The sequence below is a fragment of the Herpailurus yagouaroundi genome, unplaced genomic scaffold (assembly GCF_014898765.1).
Source record: "Herpailurus yagouaroundi ecotype Mexico unplaced genomic scaffold, PumYag 199, whole genome shotgun sequence".
Classification (NCBI taxonomy): domain Eukaryota; kingdom Metazoa; phylum Chordata; class Mammalia; order Carnivora; family Felidae; genus Herpailurus; species Herpailurus yagouaroundi.
Genome location: NW_024412430.1, coordinates 21,519,348 through 21,542,235, shown reverse-complemented (window position 1 = coordinate 21,542,235; position 22,888 = coordinate 21,519,348). Strand labels below are relative to the sequence as shown.

Sequence of the window (22,888 nt, the reverse complement as noted above, 5' to 3'; positions counted from 1 at the left end):
TCAGAAGGAAAGATGTTTGGCCCTATATGTGAACTCAAGACTTTATTTCATAAAAAAAAATCCTTTTAAGTTTATTTATTTATTTTGAGAGAATGAGAGTGAGCAAGCAGGGTAGGGGCAGGGGGGTGGGGGGAGAGAGAGAATCCTAAGCAGGCTCTGCACTGTTAGTGCAGAGCCAGATGCAGGGCTCGAACTCACAAACTGTGAGATCATGACCTGAGCCGAAACAAAAAGTTGGACGCTTAACTGAGTGAGGCACCCAGGTGCCCCAATTCTAGTTCTTTTTAAGCAGATGTTTTATTGCTAGAATAAGGACCAGAAGAATCCATTTATTGAATTGCTCTACAGGATACATTTGGAAACCCAAACTGCCTGTCCAGGAACAAAATCAATTATCCGCTCCTTTCCTTCCCTAACCCTGGCCTCTCAGCCTTACTGCCCACCGGAGGGGCTCTGTCGGAAGAGGTCTCTGAAGGAAGATTTATCCTATTGGTGACAGGTAGCACCTTCAGGTCTCTTCTTTTCAAACTTTGTCAGCCAATCCTTTAGAATGTTTATTTTTTACTTTATTTGCTAGAGGCAGAGCATGAAGAGTAGACTTGAGGGGATTAGGGTCAGTGTGGAAAAGTAAAATCACATGCTGGAACTTTTCCTCAGAATTGTAGGGAAAGGGGAGATGGCTGACTGAAAATATGTTTAGAGTTGAGTAATAGATATTCAAGTTTAAAATTTTTGTGTCCCAAAGAAAATGGCCCAATTTAAAAATTCTGTCTAGCCTTTTGTATATTACCTCAAACTTGGTAGCAATTTTGTTGTGTCTATCACTGATGGGCAAATATATTTGACTATTACATTGTGGCTGTTTTGAAATATACAATAGTTTTGTCTTTATCCCCCAATGAGAAACTATGTATAAATTGACTCAGGCCACAGGTTAAATTTACAGCAGATATTAGAAACAATGGCAGGAATATATTGTAACATGTAGCACGAAAGTAACTAAGGCTGTGTGTAATGTAATAACCATTGCAACTATAGGATCTTTTGAAAGTGGAATTATATTCCTATAAAAGTAAAACATCATTGAGCATAAAAATTTAGAAAATACTGATAAGCCAAAACGAAAAAAAACCTTGCAGTTCCAGCAGCGTTAGCATCGTATTCGTTGAGCTCGCCTTTGTTGATGTGCGGTGGATTTACTCGGGATGGTGGTAGACAAGCCAGCTGTCCCGTGAGCGCTGGACGCTGCATCTCCTGCGAGCGCGTGTAGTGTGTGCTCTCTACTCTGGGAGTTCCGTGAATGGAACTTATTCTAAGGTCAACACCTTTTGTCCACTCTTTTTTCCAGACTGTGACCTCTCCGGACGTCTTCAGACCTCTGGCTCCTCGGGAATCTTTAGGGAAGGGCCCGGTGAGCTAGCGTTTCAAGTCTGTGGTGGCCACCTGAGTAAGAACTGAAGAGTGGCCGAATATGTACTGCGAGTAAAACGGAAGCTGTAGGAGCGGGTCAGGGGAAGTCAGCCACCTGCTGTCTCTCAAGCGCTTTCTCTCCGCCTGTGTGGACGTACCGTGTGTACGGTTGTTGTGTTTGACTTTGCTTAGCGGGAATGCCTTTCCGTTTCCAGCCAGCTCTCTGCATGTCCGTATGGCCCGGAAGTGCTGTCCTGCAGTTCTGTCCCTGCAGGCCAGGCCGTCCCCTGCCACGGTCCCTCCCGACCCGCGGGCCTCCTTGTGCTCACCGCCGGCAGTGCTGTCGTGTCTTGAACACATCTCGGGCTTCTCGCTTCATGTCATCGGCCCACCTGAACACGCTCACCTTCCCCGTGCCCTGTGAACACTGGCGTCACGCTGTGCCCTCTCCTGCTGGCCCCCGTGGTTGAGCTCCTGGTCTCCGCCCCGAGCTGACTCGTGTCCACACGCCCTCCATAAGCCTGTTTTGCAAAGGTCCTAGCCCGCATCCAGCTTAGCCTGTGTTTAATTTTGTGAGTATAAAGCTGTACAGAATCAACTGTTTTCTTTCAGCAAAAGCTCATTGGGAGCAGAGGTGATAAGCAGGGGCATTGGGGAGGCTTTCTCCTCTCGGTGGTCAGTTGTGTGTGTTTCCTGGTACATGTGGGAAAGCATTCTCATCTGGATAATTTTCTTCTCTTGCCTCTGATGCAGCCATTCCATATTTCAAAACAGAGAAACAGAATGTTAATTATGTGTGGAATTTTAAAGTGTTCATGCCCTTAATGGTCTAAAGTTCTATAAAGTGATCGTGGAGTATTTCTGCTTTTCATTTTGTGCTGTCCAAAGTCTTATTTTCTAATTGCCTGTTACTTGGATCAGTGGTGGCCTCCTTGAGTCAAAGTACAGGACTCCCCCATTCATGTAGACAGAAAGAAAACTGAACAGTTTTTCTGCATGTTAAGTTTTAGACTTTTAAGTTCTGTACTTCTAAAACGCTAATTTCTCTAGTTGATTTTAACAATATAGAATGGAAGTAATATCCTCTTGTCACATAAGTGGTGAAATTTACTGGTTTCAGTAGAGTGAGTCCTGTTGCATTGGGCATTTGGGGAAGAGATCGTAACACATATTAATCACTTACTTGGTGCCAGATGTTGACTCCAACTCAGCCTGTGAGGGTGTCCTGAGCCGTCCCTCAGGCCACGCACCTCAGGAACTATTTTGTCTTTGTACTCCCCCATGTTGTCAGAGCTCTTGGCACCTCGTAGGGGCTCAGATATTTACTATATTGAACTGGACTGTTGTTCGTGTGACTCCCTAAGCATTCTGGCATCTTCCCCTCTAAGGCATACTCTGGTTTGTCCCCCTGCCTTCCGACTTTGGGAAAAATATACCTGCACGGTGACACAATTTTGTATTATTGAGCATGTCAGAGGTTTCTGTTCCCAGGTAGATATAACTGAAAAGTGTAGTATTTATTTGTTGCTCAAATTGTTCCAACTTTACCATCGAGAGCTCTTTCCGGTGGTTTCTGTTTGTGTTTGGAGCACTTGCCTACTTTCCGGCACTACAGGATGCTTCAGATTCATCTAGTGTATTCCCTGTTCCAGCCCTAAAATCAGCCATTTCAACAAGGATCCCTGGATCCTGGTGTTAAAAGCCAGGATTTGCTCTGATGTGCTCATTGCTACTGGGGTGTCCTTGCTTTTAGGTCCCGTGAGTGAGCAGAGCTAGGAGATAAATATGTGGATATTTACTTACCTGTGTGTGCACACATCTCTGTAATATTTCCACTTTGAGTCATCGGTTTCTGTATTAAGCTAAATAGGAGTTCCGGCTGATGCCTCAGGCTCTAATTCAGAACCCCCCCACCCGGTTCATTCTGGCCTTTTCCCCGGTGCTTACTTGTTATCTGTACCCTCCATCTGCGACAGCGAGAGACCCGGCTTCTGCCATTCACCATGTTTCTACTTAACTTCTCCATTCCAGGATACGTGTACAGGAGTATCAAGATTGTTAACCAGCCCCTCCCTGAGAAGTCGCATTTCCAGCTACAGTGGAGTGTGTGGTTCCTTTTGACTTTAGTCTCCGGTCATTTCCAGAGTTACTCAGGTCCCTTTCTGCCATCCCCCCTCCTCCTCCCCGTGAGGTTATTCACACATTTGTAATACAATTAAATTCTTTTGTCTGCATTCCCTGCTGGGGTTCCCCACTCTCCACCCTCCTAGTTGATTTTTTTTAGTTTGCACTTTAAAATATTGCATAAAGTTTATTCTTTGTGCTATAAAATAGTTCTGGGAGGGCTGACTAATGGATAACATACATATCCATCACTGTAGTACTAGACAGAATAGTTTCATGGCCCTAAAAATTTGTGCTTTACTCGGTCGCCCCTCTGCCCTTTTAAGATGTCTTGCAAAGACTGTTTTGTCTCTTTTCCAGAAAGTCCTATACTATAAATGGAATCTTATAGTGTAATCTTACATTGGATTCTTTTGCTTAGCGTGCTACATGTAAAATTTATCCACGTTGTTGCATAGAATAATGATCCTTTCCCTTTAATCACAGAACAGTGGTCTAGTAGGTTTTGTGACAGGTGGGTCATTTCCAGATATTGGCGATTACAAGTGAAGCCATCGTGAAGATTCACATATGTGTTTTTGAGTGGATGTGTTTTCAAATTAGTTGGGTAAATAGCTGAGAACAGTTTCTGGGTCTTACTCTAGGGCTGTGTTGAGCTGGCTGAGAGACCGCCACACTGCCTTCTACATGGCTGTACCGTTGCCCTCTCTCCCACCAGTGGTGAAAGAGGCTTCCTCTTGCCCCCCATCTGTGCCAGCAGTTGACATTGCTAGGTTTTCTTGTGTTTCTGTGTTTTGCTGTTCTGACATAGAGTGGTATATCATTGTGGTTTTAAGTTGCACTTCCCTATACGAAGCATCTTCTCATACGCTTTCTTTTCATCTGTCTGTCTTTGGTGAGGTGCCTGTTCACATCTTTTGCCCATTTTTTTTCTTTCGGTAGAAACTAAAAAGTATAATATAAAAGTTTTATTTTTAACTTCAAAATAAAGCTCAAACAATACAGAAGTGTATAAAGGGAATAAATAGGACAAATGCTCCCTTTTTTGCTCCAAATGTAAATCTCTTAAAACTGGTATTAACAGATTGACACATATGATGCCAGTTTTCCCTTATGTTTCTAATTCACAAATGCATTTTTCTATAATTTTGAAGTTTTTTTAACACATAAATGTAACTCAACCCAAACTATTACTCTGCAACTTGCTTTTATTTTTTAACTTACTGCCGTATTGCAGTCAAGTTCCAGCTCAGTGCATGTAAACATAACTTGGTGAGAATGTAACTGGCTTGTGTTCCGTGAGAAATGTATGCTAGCATTTGCTCAACCATTTCTTACTCAGAAGTATTCAAATTCATACCAGTTTCTTTTCTACAAGAAAAATTCTGCAGCAACCACAATTTACACACCCTGATGTCCTTTTCATTTTTTTCTTAAATAAAAATGCAATATGTGGGGCGCCTGGGTGGCTCAGTCAGTTAAGCACCCGACTTCAGCCCAGGTCATGATCCTGCACTTCGTGGGTTGGAGCTTGGCATCGGGCTCTGCGCTGACAGCTCGGGGCCTGGAGCCTGCTTCAGATTCTGTGTCTCCCTCTCTCTCTGCCCCTCCCCTGCTTACACTCTGTCTGTCTCCCCAAAATAAACATTTAAAAAAAATACAATATGTAAATACCTATAATATCTCCAATTAACCAACATATGAGCAGGAAAGAGTAGTTATCAGTCATCCTGGGAACCTGTCCTCCCACCCCTGCCCTCTCTCCTCCCTTTCTCATTTTGCCAGTTTTTAGGAGTGCTTGGGTGGCTCGGTCGGTTGAGCGTCCCACTCTTGATTTCAGCTCAGGTCATGATCCCAGGGTTGTGGGACTGAGCCCCACATCAGGCTCTGCGCTCACAGCATGAAGCCTGCTTAGGATTCTCTCTTTCCCTCTCTCAGCCCCTCTCCCCCGTGCTCGCACATGCTCTCTCTCATTTAAAAAAAAAGAAAAAGAGTTGTCCTCTTATTCAAACTTTAAAGTTGTTTGCATGTGTTTGATGTGTGTCCTTCATCAGACATGGGATTTGCAGGTACTTTCTCCCAGTCCGTCTTTTCATCCTCTGTGGCTTTTACAGAGTTCAGGGTTTTCATTTTAATTAATTTCAACTTAAAAGTTTTTCTTTCATAGATTTGCTTTTGCTGGTATACTTAAAAACTCATCACCAAAACCAAGGTCATGCAGATGCCCCCCTGTACTTTCTTCTAGAGGTTTTATAATGTCTGCATTTTACATGTAGGTCAGTGATCCATTTTGAGTTAATATCTGTGTGAGGTTCAGTTTGTTGCATATGTACTCCAGTATCAGGCATCACTTGTTGAAAAAGCTGTTCTTTCTTTATTGAATGGTCTTTGCACCTTTGTCAAAAACTGTGTTTTTGTGGGTTTGTTTCCAGGCTCTGTTATGCTCCTTAACATGAGTTGGTTCTTTCACCGGTTTATAGTCAGTCTTGCAATCAGGTAGTGTGAATCCTCCAACTTTGCTCTTTTCCAGAATCAAATTGGCTATTCTAATACATTTACTTGTTCATATAAACATTAGAATAAACTTGAGTGTGTTTCCAAAAAGCTGGCTGGGATTTCAGTAGGAATTGCATTAAACCATCGATCTGCTGACATCGTTACTACATTGAGTCTTCCAAATACAAGAACATGAAATATCTCTCCCTTTATTTAGATTCTCCTTGATTTCTTTTGATCAGTGATTTCTGGTTTTCTGTACCCACATCCTGTACATATTTTGTTACATCTATACCTCAGGACTTCATGTGGGGAGGTGCTGTTATAAGTGTGTTATTTTTTAAAATTCAAATTCCAAGTGTTCATTGCTGGTATATAGGAAAGCAGTTGTCTTTTTTATCTTGATTATGTCCCTTTCAGCTGTGCTAAATTCACTTATTATGTACAGGAGTTATTTGGTAGATTCTTTGGGGTTTCTGGATAGAGAGGTATGTTGTCTGTGAATAAAGATAGTTTTATTTCTTTTTATTTGATTTTTTTATTCTTTTTATTTTCTTCTTTCTTCTTTATTTCTTTTTATTTATTTTATTCTTTTTATTTTATTTATTTTTATTTCTTTTTATCCAATTTGTATACCTCTTCTTCTTGTGTGATTACACTAGCTAAAACTTTTAGTATGAAGGTGAATTAGAAGTGGTGAGAGGGAACATCCTCCTTCCTGATCTTGGGGAGAAACTTAACATCTCACTATTTAGTGTGATGTTAGCTGCGATTTTTAAAAATAGTCTTATTAGATTAAGGGAGTTCCCTTCTAAGTTTTTTGGGTTTTTAGCATGAATGGATGTTGAACTTTGTTTCTCCTGCATATATTAATATAATCATATCTGTTTTCATTCATTCCATCAATATGATGAATTACATTGATTTATAGATGTTGAATCAGCCTTGCATTGTTGGAATGAACCCCATGTTACCATGTTTTACCCTTTTTATATAGTCAGTTTGCTGGGTTCATTTTGCTAATATATCTAAATTCATGAAAGATCTTGGTTTATAGTTTTCTTTTTTGTAATATATTTATCTAGTTTGGGAATAAAAGGTAATGTTGGCCTTACAAAATGAGTTGAAAGATGATCTCCCTTCTGATTCCTGGAGGAAATTGTAAAAGTGGTATTGTTTCTTCCTTAAATGTTTGGTAACATTCACCAGTAATACCATCTGAGCTTGGTGTTTTCATTTTGGGGGAAGATTTACCACTGATTTAATCTTTTTCAGGTGTAGGGCTATTCATATTATCTGTATTTCCTGGGGTGAGTTTTGGTTGGTTGCACCCTTCAAGAATTAGTCCATGTTATCTAGATTATCAAATTTAGGGGTGCCTGGGTGGCTCAGTCAATTATGTGTCTGACTTCGGCTCGGGTCATGATCTCACAGTTTGTGAGTTTGAGCCCCACGTCGGGCTCTGTGCTGACAGCTTAGAGCCTGGAGCCTGATTCGAGTTCTGTGTCTCCCTCTCTCTCCCCCTCCCCCCCTCTCAAAAATAAATAAACAGTGAAAAAATGAATTATCAAGTTTATGGGCATAGAATTGTTTGTACTATTCCCTTAACTTTTTGATGTCTGTAAGATTAGTAGTGATGACTCCTGTTCTACTCCTGATTGGTAATTTGCGTCTTCTCTTTTTTTCTTAGCTCTTGGTTTGGTTTATTGTTTCCTTCCTTCTACTTGCTTTAGGTTTTGTTTTTCTTTATCTCATGTTTGAAGTTGGAAGCTTATGTTATTGATTTTAGACCTGTTGTCCTTTCTGTTGATCTTAAAAGTAAAACTGCTAGTTATTTTACTCTGTACAGGAGTGGAAGAATTGCAATCTAGGACGTTCAGTTTACTACAAACCATAGGTAAACTCAGAACAAAGCAGAAGAATGCACTTTTATGGATGAAAGGGGGATTTGCAAAGGCTGTTCTGCACAAAAGTCCAGTGGAGGTAAATGGGAGTTTCAGGGTGGTGCCCATCTCTCATTGGCTGGGCTGTGATAGTCTCTCATTGGCTGGGTTGTGACCTGTCTGGCTTGGCTGTGATCATCTCTCATTGGCTGGGCTGTGAACATCTCACATTGGCTGGGTATTACCATCTCTCATCTCTTATTAGCTGAGCTGTGACCCTCTCTCATTGGCTGGATATTACAGTGTCTCATTGGCTGGGCTGTGACACCTCTCATTGGCTGGCTGTGTTCTCTGTCATTGGCTGGACTGTTGCCAGGTCAGGAGAAAATCTTCCTTCATCCCGCAGGGGTGGTAAAGGGAACTTGGTCCTGACTGAATGCAAGGTAGGGCTCTTCCTGTTGCATCTTCAAAGGCTGCAAGGAGTAGGGGTGGGGGCATGAGAGTCCCCCCCACCCCGTCTGACCCCCAACTCCACTCTAAATAAGGTTTCCTTTACTCATTTTCACATTCCCCCTTTTTAATCAAGAGCTTTCCCCAAAAGCAGCACCTGTCCCGAGTCAGGTTTTCTGTATTTAGTGGTTTAGTCCCTCAGTGGCACGGAGGACCTTTGCTGGTTGTCATGTCCTACATCGGAGGGAAAATGCATAGCAGTTGGAAACCACTTCAGGCCACATTTGAGTAACGAGGAAGGTTAGGAGGGAGAGACTCTCGGGTGGTTTCCAACTAAAGTTTCTGTCTTCTCAACGTTGTAAGTGTTGGAAATCACCTTGAAGCATGAGCTAGAATCACCTTATTGGGTACGTCGTTTTTACAAAAGTTTGACAGGTAATAAAATGCAAAACCTAAAAATAATTATACAAAACAAAAAAAGTAATATGACAATAACAAATTACATTATAGTCTACAAAGTTTTCCCGTTGAGACTTCACGATGCCGCGAGTGAGTGTGACAACTCTGAGGACTGAGCGTGGCGTGTGCACAGTGCAAGTGTGGTAACATCACACGGCCGAACAGTGCACGCCTAACTAACAAAGCACCTGAATGGTGAAGTGGGTTTCCCGACCACCATGATGTGTGAGAGGGGCCCCCAGGTAGGAGTAATCTTCTTTAACAGAATTTTAGCCACAGAAGAAGCATTGGCCTGTCTACAAGAGGAAGCTTCGGTCCGGTGGCAGAACATACAGACCACGACAAGAACATGTTTCTTTCCCTGAGGTAGGGAAGCCGTATGAGATCCATTTGCCAAACCTCAAATGGTCCGTCGGACGGTTCAGAGTCTGGGAGAAGTGCAGTTTTCCCTGGATTATACCTTGGATGTGGGACGAGCGAAGTAGGCACCCTGTTATCTTTTCTGCACCTGTATTGGTCCACGAATGCCATCACCGTGTCAGGAGACCAGTGGTTGAAAGCACGTACAGTGGTGAGCAGTGGGGATTTTGGAACTTCTGTGGGCAGATTGTTATTTGGTCCACACCAGAGTTCTCTCTTACTATCAAACCAACAATGACTAGATTTCTAATACTGTTTTTCCTTTTCTGGGGCCAATTTTTGGGGTCTCTGGTCAATTTTTCCAAATTATCATTTGAGAGAACATCCCTTTGGACCAGGGCAGAGGTCTGGCTGTTGGCCTCCGAGAGAACAGCATTTGGGGCAGAAATGTCAGTGAGGTGGTTTCCTTTGGCCTCCAGGGACTCACGTCTGGAATGCCCAGGAACCTTGGTAACGCCAGAGCAGCCCTTAAAAATATGGCACGTAATATATTTAGATACAGCCATTTAAAATTTAATCTCCATTGGAGGTAACCCTCGCTGTTGCCATGCTATTTCAAAGTCCTGAGTTACTTACTGGAAGGGGTACCAGCTCTCGGTATAAGTGCCTGTGGTTTTACCCTTGGCCAGGGTATCCAGCTCGAGTCCGGGCATGTAACTCAGCCTGTCTGGCTGAAGTAGGCAGAGGTAAAGGTGCCCCCTTAGTGACTTCAAAAGGGGTTCCAGTAGCACTCCCAGCACGATATTTATCATTTTCATCCTTTAGATAAGAACCATCAGTGAACCATTAAAAGTCTGTATTTCATCTGCAGAGAAATTCCTGTAACTTGTCACAGGGCGTCAAAAGGTGATGTGTCAACATCGAGCAGTCGTGAGGGTCTTGTCAATGAGGGAGGAGAGAGGAATAGTGGGGTGAAGGCTGTTGCAAAAAGGAAGAGTCACATGAGGAGCAGTTAGCAGGAGGATGGTAAGTGAGGCGACTGGCTGAAGAGTATTGAGTGTGGGGAGAGTTCAGGAGGGCTTCCACTGCATGGGGCACAAGGATCGTGAGAGGGGACCCCGTGACTATTTCCGCAGTGGCCTCAACCAAGAAGGCAGTGGCAGGAATGGCTGGGAGGCAAGGGGGCCGAGGGGACATCCCTGAGCCACAGGTTCAAGTTGTTGGCTGTAATGCCCTACGGGACAGCAGTGGTGCCCGTGATTTTGGGGTGAGCGCTCCAAGGGCATTCCCTTCCCTCTCACATACCAAGACGGAAAAGGGGAATTGAAAGGACGTCCAAAGGCAGGGGTCGTATTAGGCTTTTCCCTAAAGTCCCAAAAGCTGTGTCATCCTGATCTTTCCAAATAACAGGGTCAGGTTGGTTGATTTTCAGGAAAGCATGAGGAGGTTGAGCTGTAAGAGTTTGGAGTCCAGTTTTGACGCAGTCAGCTAGTAGGCCAAGAAAACCTCGTAATTGGTGCTGGTTTTAGGTTTAGGGATGTTCAGGGTGCCCTGAGGTCGGCCTGGGTCCAAATCTAGCCCAGGTTCTGAGGTCAGGGGCCCTAAGTATCGAACCTGAGTTTGAGCAAACGGCAGTTTTCCTTTGGTGACTTTATGTCCGTTTAAGGCCAAAGGTTTGAACGGGTGAACGTTGCCTTCCTGTGCAGCGAGCTGAGAAAAGGGGCAGAAGAGTGAATCCTCTGCGTATTGGAACGAAGTGGAGCCTGCAGAACACTTTCTGTCGTCCGAATCGGCTTTTAAGTTTGTGAAAAGTAAGGACTCTGAGAAACCCTGGGGCATGACTGTCCAGGTGGATTTTAAGTCTTCCCCAGTGAAAGCAAAAATATATTGGCTGTCCTTATCTACTGGAATACTAAAAATATACTGTATGCATCAATCACAGTGAAAATTTTGTTTTCAGTGGGATTGGGTGTCGGTACGGATGGGGGTTAGAGATAACAGTGTGACGTATAGTGTGGAGATCCTGGACAAACTGTCGTCCTCAGCCATTGAGTTTTCTCACAGGTAAAATAGAGTATTACAGAAACTAGTGCAGGATCACTGAGGCCCTGAGCCTTGTAACCTTGTGTTATGGGCTTGATGCCTTGAAGGGCTTCTTTATTTAGAGAGTATTGGTTAATTCTGGGGAGAGAGTTTGGAGGATCTGTTCGAATCTTGATGGGAGGTGCACTGTGGGTTCTGCTAATACCAGCTGAAGGTTTTGCCCATGAGGAGAGTGGTAGCTGATCTAACAGGGACAAATGATCAGTGTCTTTGGACTTAGCTCTGGTTAGCTCGGAGAAGGAGCAAACAGAAGACGTTGAAGGGTCATTTGACTTACCGATTTGGCCACTTTGATTGCTGCTGTCAAATTCTAGGATTATTTCCCCCTTTGGGGAGGAAGGAGTCGCAGCATGAAATTTTTCTAAGACACCTCAGCCCAATAAGCGAATGGGCAGAGGAAGGAAGGAGAAAAGGGCGTGTGTCTCTCAGAGGGCCCAGACGGAGGGAGTGGGTTCAGGGACGGAGCCTGCTGGGGTTTATTGGAGACCCCGCGCCGTGAGCTGTTCCAGTGCTCCGAGGGGAGGGCTGCTTGGTGGTGGCGCGTGGAGCACCGAGAGTCCAGACGGGCAGAGATTCACTCCCAGTCTGGAGAGTGGTTCCTCCAGGTCGATGAAGAGGGGGGATTGGGAAACGCCAGGAGTTCCGTGGACCCCCCCCCCCCCCGGGAATGAGGAGGATATTGGAATAGGTTGGCTAGAGGGTCGAAGGTGCCTGGATCACTCCAGTTGGCAACGGTCTTTCCGCAGCGTCCTGGCCCTTTGCAGTAAGAGCAGAAACCATGAGGTTTTGGTTTTGTTTCGGGGCCTCCATTCGCTGGAGCTGAAAATTGAGAATTTTGTGGTCTTCCTTTTAGCAAGCAGGTGTGCAATCCAGTAGTATTAAGTATATTCACATTGTTCTGCAAGATAAGTTGTATTTTCATTTTTATTAGTTTAAAATATTTAAAGCTGTCTCTTGGGACTTCCTAACACATGTGTCGTTTAGAAGTATTTGTTCAACTTCCCAATATTTCTAATTGTTGAGCCATCTTTCTATTACCGATGTCTGCTTTGGTTCTGATATGCCACGAAGCAGGACTTTGTGTCACTCCTATGCTTTCACGCTGTTGACATGTGTTTTGTGTGGCAGCAGTGGTCTGTCCGGTGCTGTTCCGTGTGCACTTCTGTTGGTGGGTGAATCGTACCAATTAGACCAAGCCGATTGGGAGTGCTGTTCAAGTCACCTGTATTCTTACTGATCTTCAATTTTTTGGAGAAGAGTGTGGAAGCCTCCAACTGTACTTGGTGGATTTATCTATTTCTCCTTTCAGTTCTGTCAGTTTTTTCTCATGTTTGTAAAGTTTATGTTTTTAGTTCTTGCATTTGGGTGTATGATAATTTTGAGTTAATTTTTATATGAGGTATGAGATGTCATCTGAAGTTCACGTTTTTTGCACATGGATTTTCAGTGGTTCCGGCACACTTTGTTGAAAAGAGCATACTTTTTCTACTTAATTGCTTTAGCATCTTTGTCAAAAATGAGTTGTCCAGCGGGTGTGGCTATGTTTTTGGGTGTTCTTTTTTGTCCCATTGTTCCATTTATCTGACTTTAAGCTACTACCTCACTCTTTATTACTGTTGTTTGAAAGTAAGTAGTGTTAGATAGACAACTTTTCCTTCTTTTTCTATGGTGTTTTAGCTACTCTGGATCCTTTGCATTTCCGTATGTTTCATAATTGGCTTTCAGTTTCTACAAAGTCCCCATAGGATTTTGGTTGAAATTGTGATGGCTCTATTGGTCATTATGGGGAGAATTGATATGTTAACTAGGCTTTTCAACTATGAACACAGTAGATCTTGCCCTTCCTTTTAGGTCCTCTTTAATTTTTCTTAGTAGTGCTTTATAGTTTTTAGTATTCAAACTTTTTACCTCTTTTATCAGATGTAGCCCTAAATATTTCTTACTTTTTGATGTTATTATGTTTTCAATTTTAACTTCATTACTTATCCTTATTATATAATATGTGATTGGTTTTTATATACTGATATGTATACCACAGTCCTGCTAAATTGACTTATTGTTTCTAATAGATTTTTTTGTAGATTGCATCAGATGTTCTACATAGATAATATGTCATCCTTGAACAAATATAATTATACTTTTTCCTTTTCAGTATGAAAACCTTCCACTTTTTTTTTTTTTCTTGAATTATTGCTCTGGTCTCCATACTGTGTTAAATAAAAGTGACAAGTGTGGATGTGCTTGTCTTGGTAGAAAATACATTGAGTTGAGGGGTGCCTGGGTGGCTCAGTCGGTTGAGTGTCTGCCTTCCGCTCAGATCATGATCTCACGGTTTGTGGGTTGGGCCCTGCATCAGGCTCTGTGCTGACAGCTTGGAGCCTGGAGCCTGCTTCAGATTCTGTGTCTCCTCTCTCTCTGCCCCTCCCTACTCATGCTCTGTCTCTCAAAAATGAATAAACATTAAAAAAAATTTTTTTTAAAAGAAAATACATTGAATTGAATGAAATCTCAACGTACCAAAGTTTGTGGGCCACACCTAAAGCAGTGCTGAGAGAGGGAGCAAGGCTGGTTCAGTATTTGAAAATCAGGGGCGCCTGGGTGGTGCAGTCGGTTGGGCGTCCGACTTCAGCCAGGTCACGATCTCGCGGTCCGTGAGTTCGAGCCCCGCGTCAGGCTCTGGGCTGATGGCTCAGAGCCTGGAGCCTGTTTCCGATTCTGTGTCTCCCTCTCTCTCTGCCCCTCCCCCGTTCATGCTCTGTCTCTCTCTGTCCCAAAAATAAATAAACGTTGAAAAAAAAAATTTTAAAAGAAAAAAGAAAATCAGTCAGGGTAATCCACTATATCAACAGGTTAAAGAGACAGAAATTATACATTTATATCAGTTGATGCAGAAAAAGCATTTGACACAATTAAGCAGTGACCATTATTAAAATTCTCAGAATGAGGTGTCGTCTGGGTGGCTCAGTCGGTTAAGCATCCAACTCTTGATTTCACTTCAGGTCATGATCCCAGACTCATGGGTTCGAGCCCCTCATTGGGCTCTGTACTGAGCATGGAACCTGCTTAAGGTATTCTCTCTCTCTCTCTTTCTCTCTCCCCCTCCAGTCCCCCTATCCCTCCCTCCCCACATATGCACTCCCTCTCCCTGTCTCTAAAAAAAAAAAAAAAACCTACCAGAAAATTAGGAGTAAAAGGGAACTGCCTTGACTTGAAAAAGAGCATTTTTAACAGAATTTATAGAACTAAAACTATAATTCAAGCTTATAGAAATAAAATTGTTTTTGTGTATCATTCTTGTATCTTGCCAACTTGCTGAACTTGCTTATCAGTTCTCTAGTCTTTTTAGTGGATTCCTTAGAACTTTCTAAATATAACACCCTATCTGCAAATAGAAATAGTTTTACTTCTTCCTTTCCAATATGTAAGCTTTTTATTTCTTTTTCTTGGATCATTGCACTGATTGGAACCTCATTATAATGTTGAGCAGACATGGTGAGAGTACATATCCTTGTCTGATTCATGATCTTAGGAGAAAGCCCTCAATCTTTCTGTAGATCATGATGTTAGTTGTGGGCTTTTCATAGATGCCCTTTATCAGGTTGAGAAAATTCTCTTCTGCTAGTTTATTGAGTGCTTTTACCTTGAGAGGATGTTGGACTTGGAAATGCTTTTTCTGTGTCTATTGAGATGATCATGTGGTTTTTGTCCTTTATTATGTTGATGTATTACATTAATTGATTTTTAACGTTAAACCAGCCTTACATTCCTGAGATAAATTCCACTTGACCATGGTGTATATACTTTTCTCTATGTTGTTGGGTTCAGTTTACTAACATTGTTTAAGGCTTTTTGTCTCTGTATTTGTAAGGGATGTTGGTCAGTGGTTTCTTGTGATATCTTTCCCATTTTAGTATCAGTGTAATACTGTACTTATCGAATCAATTATGACAGTCTTCTGTTTTTGAAAGAGTTTGAAAAGGTTAGTGTTAATTCTTTAAATGTTTGGTAGAACTCACCAGTGAAACCATTTGGGCTTGGTTTTTCTTTGTGTGAAATTTTTGAAATTAATTTCTTTACTTCTTGTAGGTCTATTCAGATTTTTTATTTCTTCATGAAGGTATTCTTGGTAGTTTGTGTTTCTCTAGTAATTTGTTTCATCTCACTATTTGTTGGAATATTTTTCTTCTTAATATTCTTTTATAATCCTTATTTCTGTAAAGTTAGTTATAATGTCCCTTTTGTTATTCTTTAAGTTTATTTTGAGAGAGAGAGAAGGCGCGCGTGCAGGTGGGGTAGGGCAGAGACAGAAGGGAGAGAGAGAATCCCAAGCAGGCTCTGCACTATTAGCACAGAGCCTGACACAGGGCTCAAACTTAGAAAACATGAGATCATGACCCAAGCTGAAATGAAGAACCAGACGCTTAACCAACTGAGCCACTCAGGCACCCCATGTTATTCTTGATTTAGTACTTGAGTCTTGGTTAGTCTAGCTGAAAATTTGTCAATTTTGTTGATTTTTATAAAGAACCAAATTTTGGATTCATTGATTTACTCTTTTATTTTTGTTTTTCTCTATTTCATTTATTTCCACTGTGTTCTTTTTCATTTCCTACTTTCTGCTTGCTTGGGATTCATTTTGTTCTTTTTTTTCCCCAGTTACTTAAGGTGAAATAGTAGGTTATTGATTTGAGTTCTTTCTCCTTTTTTTCCCCCCCAGCAGACCATAATCTTTCCCTTTTTTTCATACATGCAGTTATATCTCTAAATTTCCTTTTTAAGCACTGCTATAACTGGTTACCCCACAAGTTTTGATATTTTGTATGTTTTCATTTCATCTCAAAGTATTTTATATTTTCTGTTGTATTTTCTTCTTTGACTCATTGGTTGTTTAAATATATATTTAGCTTTTATATATCTATGACTTTCTTCTGTCATTAACTTCTAATTTAATTTCATTGTGGTCAAAGAAGATATTTTCTATGATTTAATTCATTTTTAATTTACTGTGATTTGTTTTATGACCTAGGATATGGTCTACTATGGAGAATGTTCTATGTGAACTTGAGAAGAATACGTGTTCTGCTTTTGTGGACTTGAAGTGTTTTGTAAATGTCTGCTACAACTAGGTAGTTGTGGTATTCTTTAAGTCTTCTGTTTCTTTGTTGATCTTCTGCCTCATTTTCTCTCTGTTTCTGAAAGTGGAATATTAAAGTCTCCCAACTATTTTTGTTGAATTGTCCCATTTCAACACAACCTCTTCAGGTTTTCAGTTTTACTTTGTGTATTTTGGGATTCTGTTCTTATGTGCATGGACATTTAGTCATTATATCTTCCTGATGAATTGATTTCTTTTTTTTTTTTTTAATGTTTTTGTTTATTTTTGAGACAGAGAGAGACAGAGCGTGAGTGGGGGAGGGGCAGAGAATCTGAAACAGGCTCCAGGCTCTGAGCTGTCAGCACAGAGCCCGACGCGGGGCTCGAACTCACAGACCTTGAGATCATGACCTGAGCTGAAGTCGGACGCTCAACCGACTGAGCCACTCAGGCGCCCCTGATGAATTGATTTCTTAATCATTGTAAAATGTCCTTATTTTGCCTCAGATAACAATTATTGTCTTACAGTGTTCTGTGAGGTATTAGTATAGCTATCTCAGCCGTATTTTGGTTACTGCTTTACATGGTATATATTTTTCCATCTTTTTTTCTGCCAGCCTGTGTCTTTGAATCTAAAGTGAGCCAGGTGTCAAGGGGTATCTCACTGTTTTCATTTGCATTTTGATGACATATGATGTGGAGCATCTTTTCATGTGCTTATTTTCCATCTGTATATCTTCTTTGGTGAGGCGTCTGTTAAGTTCTTTGACCCATTTCTTAAATCAGATTGTTCTCTTATTGTTGAATTTTAAAAGTTTTTTGTATATTTTGGATAACATTTCATCATCAGATGTGTCTTTTGCATATATTTTCTCCCAGTCTGTGGCTTGTCTTCTTATTCTCTTGGCATTGTCTTTCACAAAGCAGAATTTTTAAGTTGAGTCCAGCTTATTTACTTTTTCATGGGTCATGTCTTTGGTGTTGTATCTAAAAAGGCATCACCACACCCAGGGTCATCTAGGTTTTCTCCTGGTTTATCATGGATTTATAGTTTTACATTTTATGGTTTGGTTTGCCATCCATGTGAATTACTTTTTGTAAAGAGTATAAGATTGGTGTCTAGATTTTTGATGTTGTTGTTATGTGGATGTCCAGTTGTTCCAGCACCATTTGTTGAGGAGATTGTCTTTGCTCCGTTGTTTTGCTTTTGCTCCTTTGTCAAAGATCAGTTGATTGTACTTCTGTGGGTTTGTTTCTGGACTCTCTATTCTGTTCCATGGATCTATAGTTTTGTTCTTTTGCCAATTCCACACTGTCTTGATTACTGTAGCTTTATAGTAAGTCTTGGAAGTTATGTAGTGTCATTTCTCCAGCTTTGTTCTCCCTAAGTATTGTGTTGGCTATTTTAGGTATTTTGCCTCTCCCTATAAACTTTAGAAATATTTTTAATGATATCCATAAAATAACTTACTGGGATTTTGGCTGGGACTGCCTTGAGTCTATAGACCAAGTTGAGAAGAATTGGCATCTTGACAATGTTGAATCTTCCTAGCCATGAACATAAATATCTTTCCATTTATTTAGTTCATCTTTGATTTTGTTTATGAATGATTTGTAGTTCTCCTCATGTAGGTCTTACCTGTATTTTGTTAGATAGATCTTTTAAAAACTCTGTTCTGCCATTCTTTTACTTGGTAGAATATCTGATCCATTTACATTCAATGTAACATAATTACATTACTGATAAATTACTGATAAATTAGAATTTATACCTACCGTTTTTGTATTTTTTTGTATGTCTGACGTCTTTTGCGTTTCTTTATTCATTGATTCTTGCCTTCTTTCATGTTACATATTTTTTTAATATACATTTTCAGTTCCCTTTTTGTTTCTTGACTATGTATTTTGAGTAATCTTCTATGTGTTTACCCTGGAATTACAATTAGTATCTTAGCTTAAAACAGTCTAATTCAAATTAATACTAGTTTAATTTTAGTAACATACAAAACCTTTGCTCCAATATACCTTCATTCCTTTCTCTCTCTTTTGTACTATTACCGGCATTCAGTTCAAATTACATCTTTATACATTATAAGCTGTTCAAGTCATTTTCATAATTAGTACTTTATGTAGGCATCTTTTAAAACAGATAAAGAAAAGAGTTTTATTTATATGTATTTTTATAATGCTTATTTTGTGAGCTTTTTTGTTCTTTCTTTGTCTGGATTCAAGTTACCCTTTAGTGTCCTTTATTTTGGACTGAAATACAGTATTTCTTGTAAAGCAAGACTGATAACAAATAACAACAGATTCTGTTTTGTTTTTTTGAAGTTTGTTTTTAAATCTGGAGATGACTTAATTTCTCCATTTTTTTCAGGAAGAGTTTAGCTGCATGTGGAATTCTTGGTTGACTGTCTATTTCTTTCAACACTTGGAAGATGGCTACCTCCCTGTTCTCCATCTTTCTGAAGAGACACAGCTATGTGTTCTGCAGAATATGCATGGGCATATTCTGGGCTACAGCTTCCTCACCTCTGGTTTATTGACCTCTTTACTTCTACCTGCTTTCTTTCCTCTGGGAGCTTACTAAGGTAACTAGTTCACCGATAACCTCCTCCTGCTTCTTGCTCTGTGGGGTTATTCTTTTTAAAATTTCTTTGCATTGGGGTCTTAGGAGGAAGAGAAAGCTAGAGTATGAGAGTGTAAGAGAAAGCTAGCTTAGTCCACTACTTAAACCAGAAATTCTATGTATCTTCCTGTGGAAAGTTTGATCTAAGCCTTTGAAGATCCAGGAGCCACACTCCCGCTTATGTTTTAAGTCACCCAGACTTGTCACCCAAGTACTGAAATGTGTTTCACAGAATAGTTTTTTCTTAGGGGCGCCTGGGTGGCTTAATTGGTAAAACGTCCAACTTCGGCTCAGGTCATGATCTCACAGTTTGTGGGTTCGAGCCCCGCATCAGGCTCTGTGCTGACAGCTCAGAGCCTGGAGCCTGCTTTGGATTCTATGTCTCCCTCTGTCCCTCCCCTGCTTGTTCGTTTTCTCTCTCTCTCTCTCTCTCTCTCTCTCTCTCTCTCTCTCTCAAAAATAAATAAACATTAACAAATTTTTTTAAAAAGAATAGTTTCTTTTAGAGAAATAGTTCAGGAAGTGAAGAGGTAGAAAATCATGTTATCTTCTTAGTCTATAAATAAGGATAGAAAAGTGAATAACAAACTGTTTTCCTCATTATTTTAAGCTTTTCATGTTGAACTACCTGAAATTGAAAAAGTTGTAAACAGCATGTCATATAAATGTATTTAAATGTGAACATAATTTTATATCCACGCTACTTATATATTTACTAAAAAGGAATATTTAGTTAATTAACATCTGTTGGTTAAGAATCCAAATTAGGCTGAGCAAAGTGGTGTGGTGTCTGGTGGCTGCCGTGGGGAGTGTTTCTTCCTGTGGATACCACCGGCATAGCAGTGACCTGATTCCAGGTGATTGCTTGGTCCAAACTAGGATGTTGGTGGGAACATTAGTACCCAGGGCTCACCCAGGTATGTGAAGCTTTTTCTAGGTCTGGTTGATGCGGTGGGGCTTCTTAATGTATTTTGGGATTTTGTGAAGGTTGGTGGAAGGAAGAACTGTAAAAGGAAGCCTTCATTATGTGACTGCTAAACAGAACCCAGGGGCCCTGCATTCACAGTAGCCTCCATGAATACCTGCTGTTATGTGACTGCAAGCTGCTTGTCTAACACCTCATTCTCAAAGCATCACTGGAGGGGCACCTGGATGGCTTAGTTGGTTGGGCATCTGACTTCAGCTCAGGTCATGATCTCACAGTTCGTGAGTTCGAGCCCCGCATTGGGCTCTGTGCTGACAGCTAGGAGCCTGGAGCCTGCTTTGGATTCTGTGTGTGTGTCTCTCTCTCTCTGCCCCTCCCCCACTCATGCTCTGTCTCTCTCTGTCTCTCAAAGATGAATAAATGTTAAAAAAAATTTTATAAAAAAAAAAAATAAAGCGTCCTGCAAACTAGGCAGAAATGCAGATTCTCAGCCCCACCCAGACCTACCAAGTGGAAATTCTGGGAGTGAGGCCCGGCCGCTGGGCTTTTAAGAGAACCCCTCTGATGGGTGTTGAGTCAGGAAGGGTTGACATCTTGATGAGTTTAGAAGTACCTGTGGTGGTGACACTGATGTGAGTGAGGTGTGTTTACATCTGTGGGAATGATCCTGGTGTGGCTGTTTGTGGGAAAAGGCTAGGAGCGTGGGAACCCTGCTTGCGAAGATCTGCTTCGCCTATTGTTAACGTCGCACCCATTTCCTTATCATAAGGTGTTTTCTGGAGCACCTGAACCAGACAGCATACTTCTTCAGATGATGCAGCGGCAAGGGTCCTGCTGTGTGTTGTTTTCCCTGATCAGTGATGAATCTCCTGAGAGCCCAGGGACCTTCCCAAAGGTGCAGTGCAGGTGTGAGATCACAGCAGCCCGTGAGGTTCAGGCAGACTGCCAGCTCTTTCCCAGAGGACCTACCTTGCAAGAAGGTCTGGAGGGGCTTCAAGAAGGAAAAGCACCTTTTAAATGTTGCCTCCCTACCCCCAGGTGATTTGAGGAGAAAAAGAATTTCATTCAGTTTCCTCATTTTGTTTGAGTTTGCAGATTCAGAAGTGAGGATGTTTCCATTTAAAAGAAATAGGGTTTTTCATTTGTTTTACTGCATATGGACTCATAAAAAGTGCTATAATTCTTTAAGGACAAAATACAAGTGTGGTGTCAGGAAGCATCCGGGCCCCTAGGTAAATCTGCAGTCGGCCCTGCATGATGAAGGGATGTGATAAAATACGTAATTGGTGTTAGGGAAAACATCCTGAAGGAGAGGAAGTTGAAGTTCAACAGACCCACCCCTCCGGGAATTAGAAGGGACACCCATCTGTCAGGTTGAAGACCAGCAAGGGGTTGGAGATGTAAATGTGATCAGGAAAACTAAGATAAGGAAACAGTTCCTTGTGTTTGCATGTGGTGCTGTAACCTGAGACAGGTGAGGCATAGCTGCTATTTCCCCTTTACAGCGATGTCAAATGACGTCAAATGACGGTGGTGCTGGTGGTCATGACCTTTGAATGGTTATTCGTGTATTCATTCACTAAATCTATTGAGCATGTACTGTGTGCTGGGCCCTGTTGTATACAGTAGTTGACAAAGCAGACAAAACTCTGCCTTCGTGGAGCTGACCTCCTAGTGGGGAAGGCAGATAATAATATAATAGGGATAAATCAGTAAATTATGTGCCGTATTCCATGTTTTCTTCAGAAGTCCTGAGGACACGGAAACAGAGGGGAGCTGGTTTAAATTGTAAACAGGGTGGCTACGTGGGTTTGAAGAGAAGGGTGGTGTGACCCGGGTGACCCTGGCTGCTGTGTTGAGGATAGACTGAATTATGAGTCGGGCACGGAATTAGGTCTGTATACAAGCTCGTGGGGCATCTTTACGGTGACCGCAGGGCAGGTGTGAGGCTCAGAGGTGGCAGTGAATGTGCTTACGGTCGCAGAGCTGATAAGTGCCAACAACCCTCCATCGTGGAGTAGCCCAAATATGTGAAGGAGGTGTGTGGTTGACACCTGTCTTTGGGACAGCAGTGCATTGAGATTTGGATGAAGGAAGGATCAGCCAAGTGTCTGCACAGAGCAGAACGAATGTGAAAGTCTTGCTGTGTGAATAGGGAGGTCTGAAAAGTTTCTTGGGAGCCAAGGAATTATCAGCGCCACAAAGTTAGAATGCATACAACATTGCATTCATTGCATTGCATGCAAACAGCAGGGGAGTTTCCTTTATTCAGTGCGAGGTCTTTACTGTTGAGAGGCTGTGTGTGTATGGTGGTGAAGAGAACAGACTGGAATGAACAGTGTGAATTCAGATCCCAGCTCCACCATTTAATAGCTGTGTGACTGCAGGCAAGTTTTCTGACTTCTCTTTGCCTTGATTCTGTAATCTGCAAAATGGGAATAATATATGAACCTAAACATGTTTTTACCATATGGTCCTGTGGTCATGGTCCTTGGTGTTTGCCCACGGGAGCTGAAAAACCCACGCCTGCACAAATAGGCTGCACACAGATGTGTACACAGATGTGTACACAGATGTGTACACAGCTGTATTCATAATTGCCAAGCCTTGGTAGCAAGTAGAATATCCTTCAGCAGGCGGCTGGATAAGCAGACCGTGGTCCGTCCAGATAATAGAATATTACTCAGCACTAAGAAGAAATGGACTGCTGGCCACAGAATATGTGGAGAGGCCTTAAATGTGTGTCACTAAGTGAAAGAAGCCAATCTGAAAAGGCCACATACCGTATGATTCCAATTACTTGACATTCTGGAAAAGGTAAATCTGTGGGCACGGTGAACAGATCAGGAGTTGCTGGGGTGGGGGTAGGGGTGACTGAATGGGGCGTGGAGGATTTTCAGGGCAGTGAAGATTCTCTGTGTGATCCTATAATGACAGATACGTGTCCTTATACAT

At 41.6% G+C, this 22,888-nt stretch overlaps 1 protein-coding gene across 4 annotated transcripts in view; it reads left to right on the top strand.

Annotated features, from left to right (window-relative positions):
• The first annotated feature begins 1,332 nt into the window (after positions 1–1,332).
• Positions 1,333–22,888, top strand: part of PTPDC1 (protein tyrosine phosphatase domain containing 1) — a 59,351-nt gene continuing 37,795 nt past the window's right edge. The window contains exons 1-4 of one of the 4 annotated variants that reach the window (XM_040449577.1): positions 9,193–9,393; positions 10,054–10,208; positions 10,849–10,993; positions 18,757–18,970. Coding sequence is in view for 1 of the 4 variants with exons in the window: in XM_040449576.1 (XP_040305510.1) it covers positions 10,206–10,208 (3 nt within the window). In the remaining 3 variants the exon portion in view is untranslated. Of the gene's footprint in view, positions 1,412–9,192; positions 9,394–10,053; positions 10,209–10,848; positions 10,994–18,756; positions 18,971–22,888 lie in introns of those variants that run through there. The other 3 variants (XM_040449576.1, XM_040449579.1, XM_040449575.1) reach the window with 3 other exon arrangements.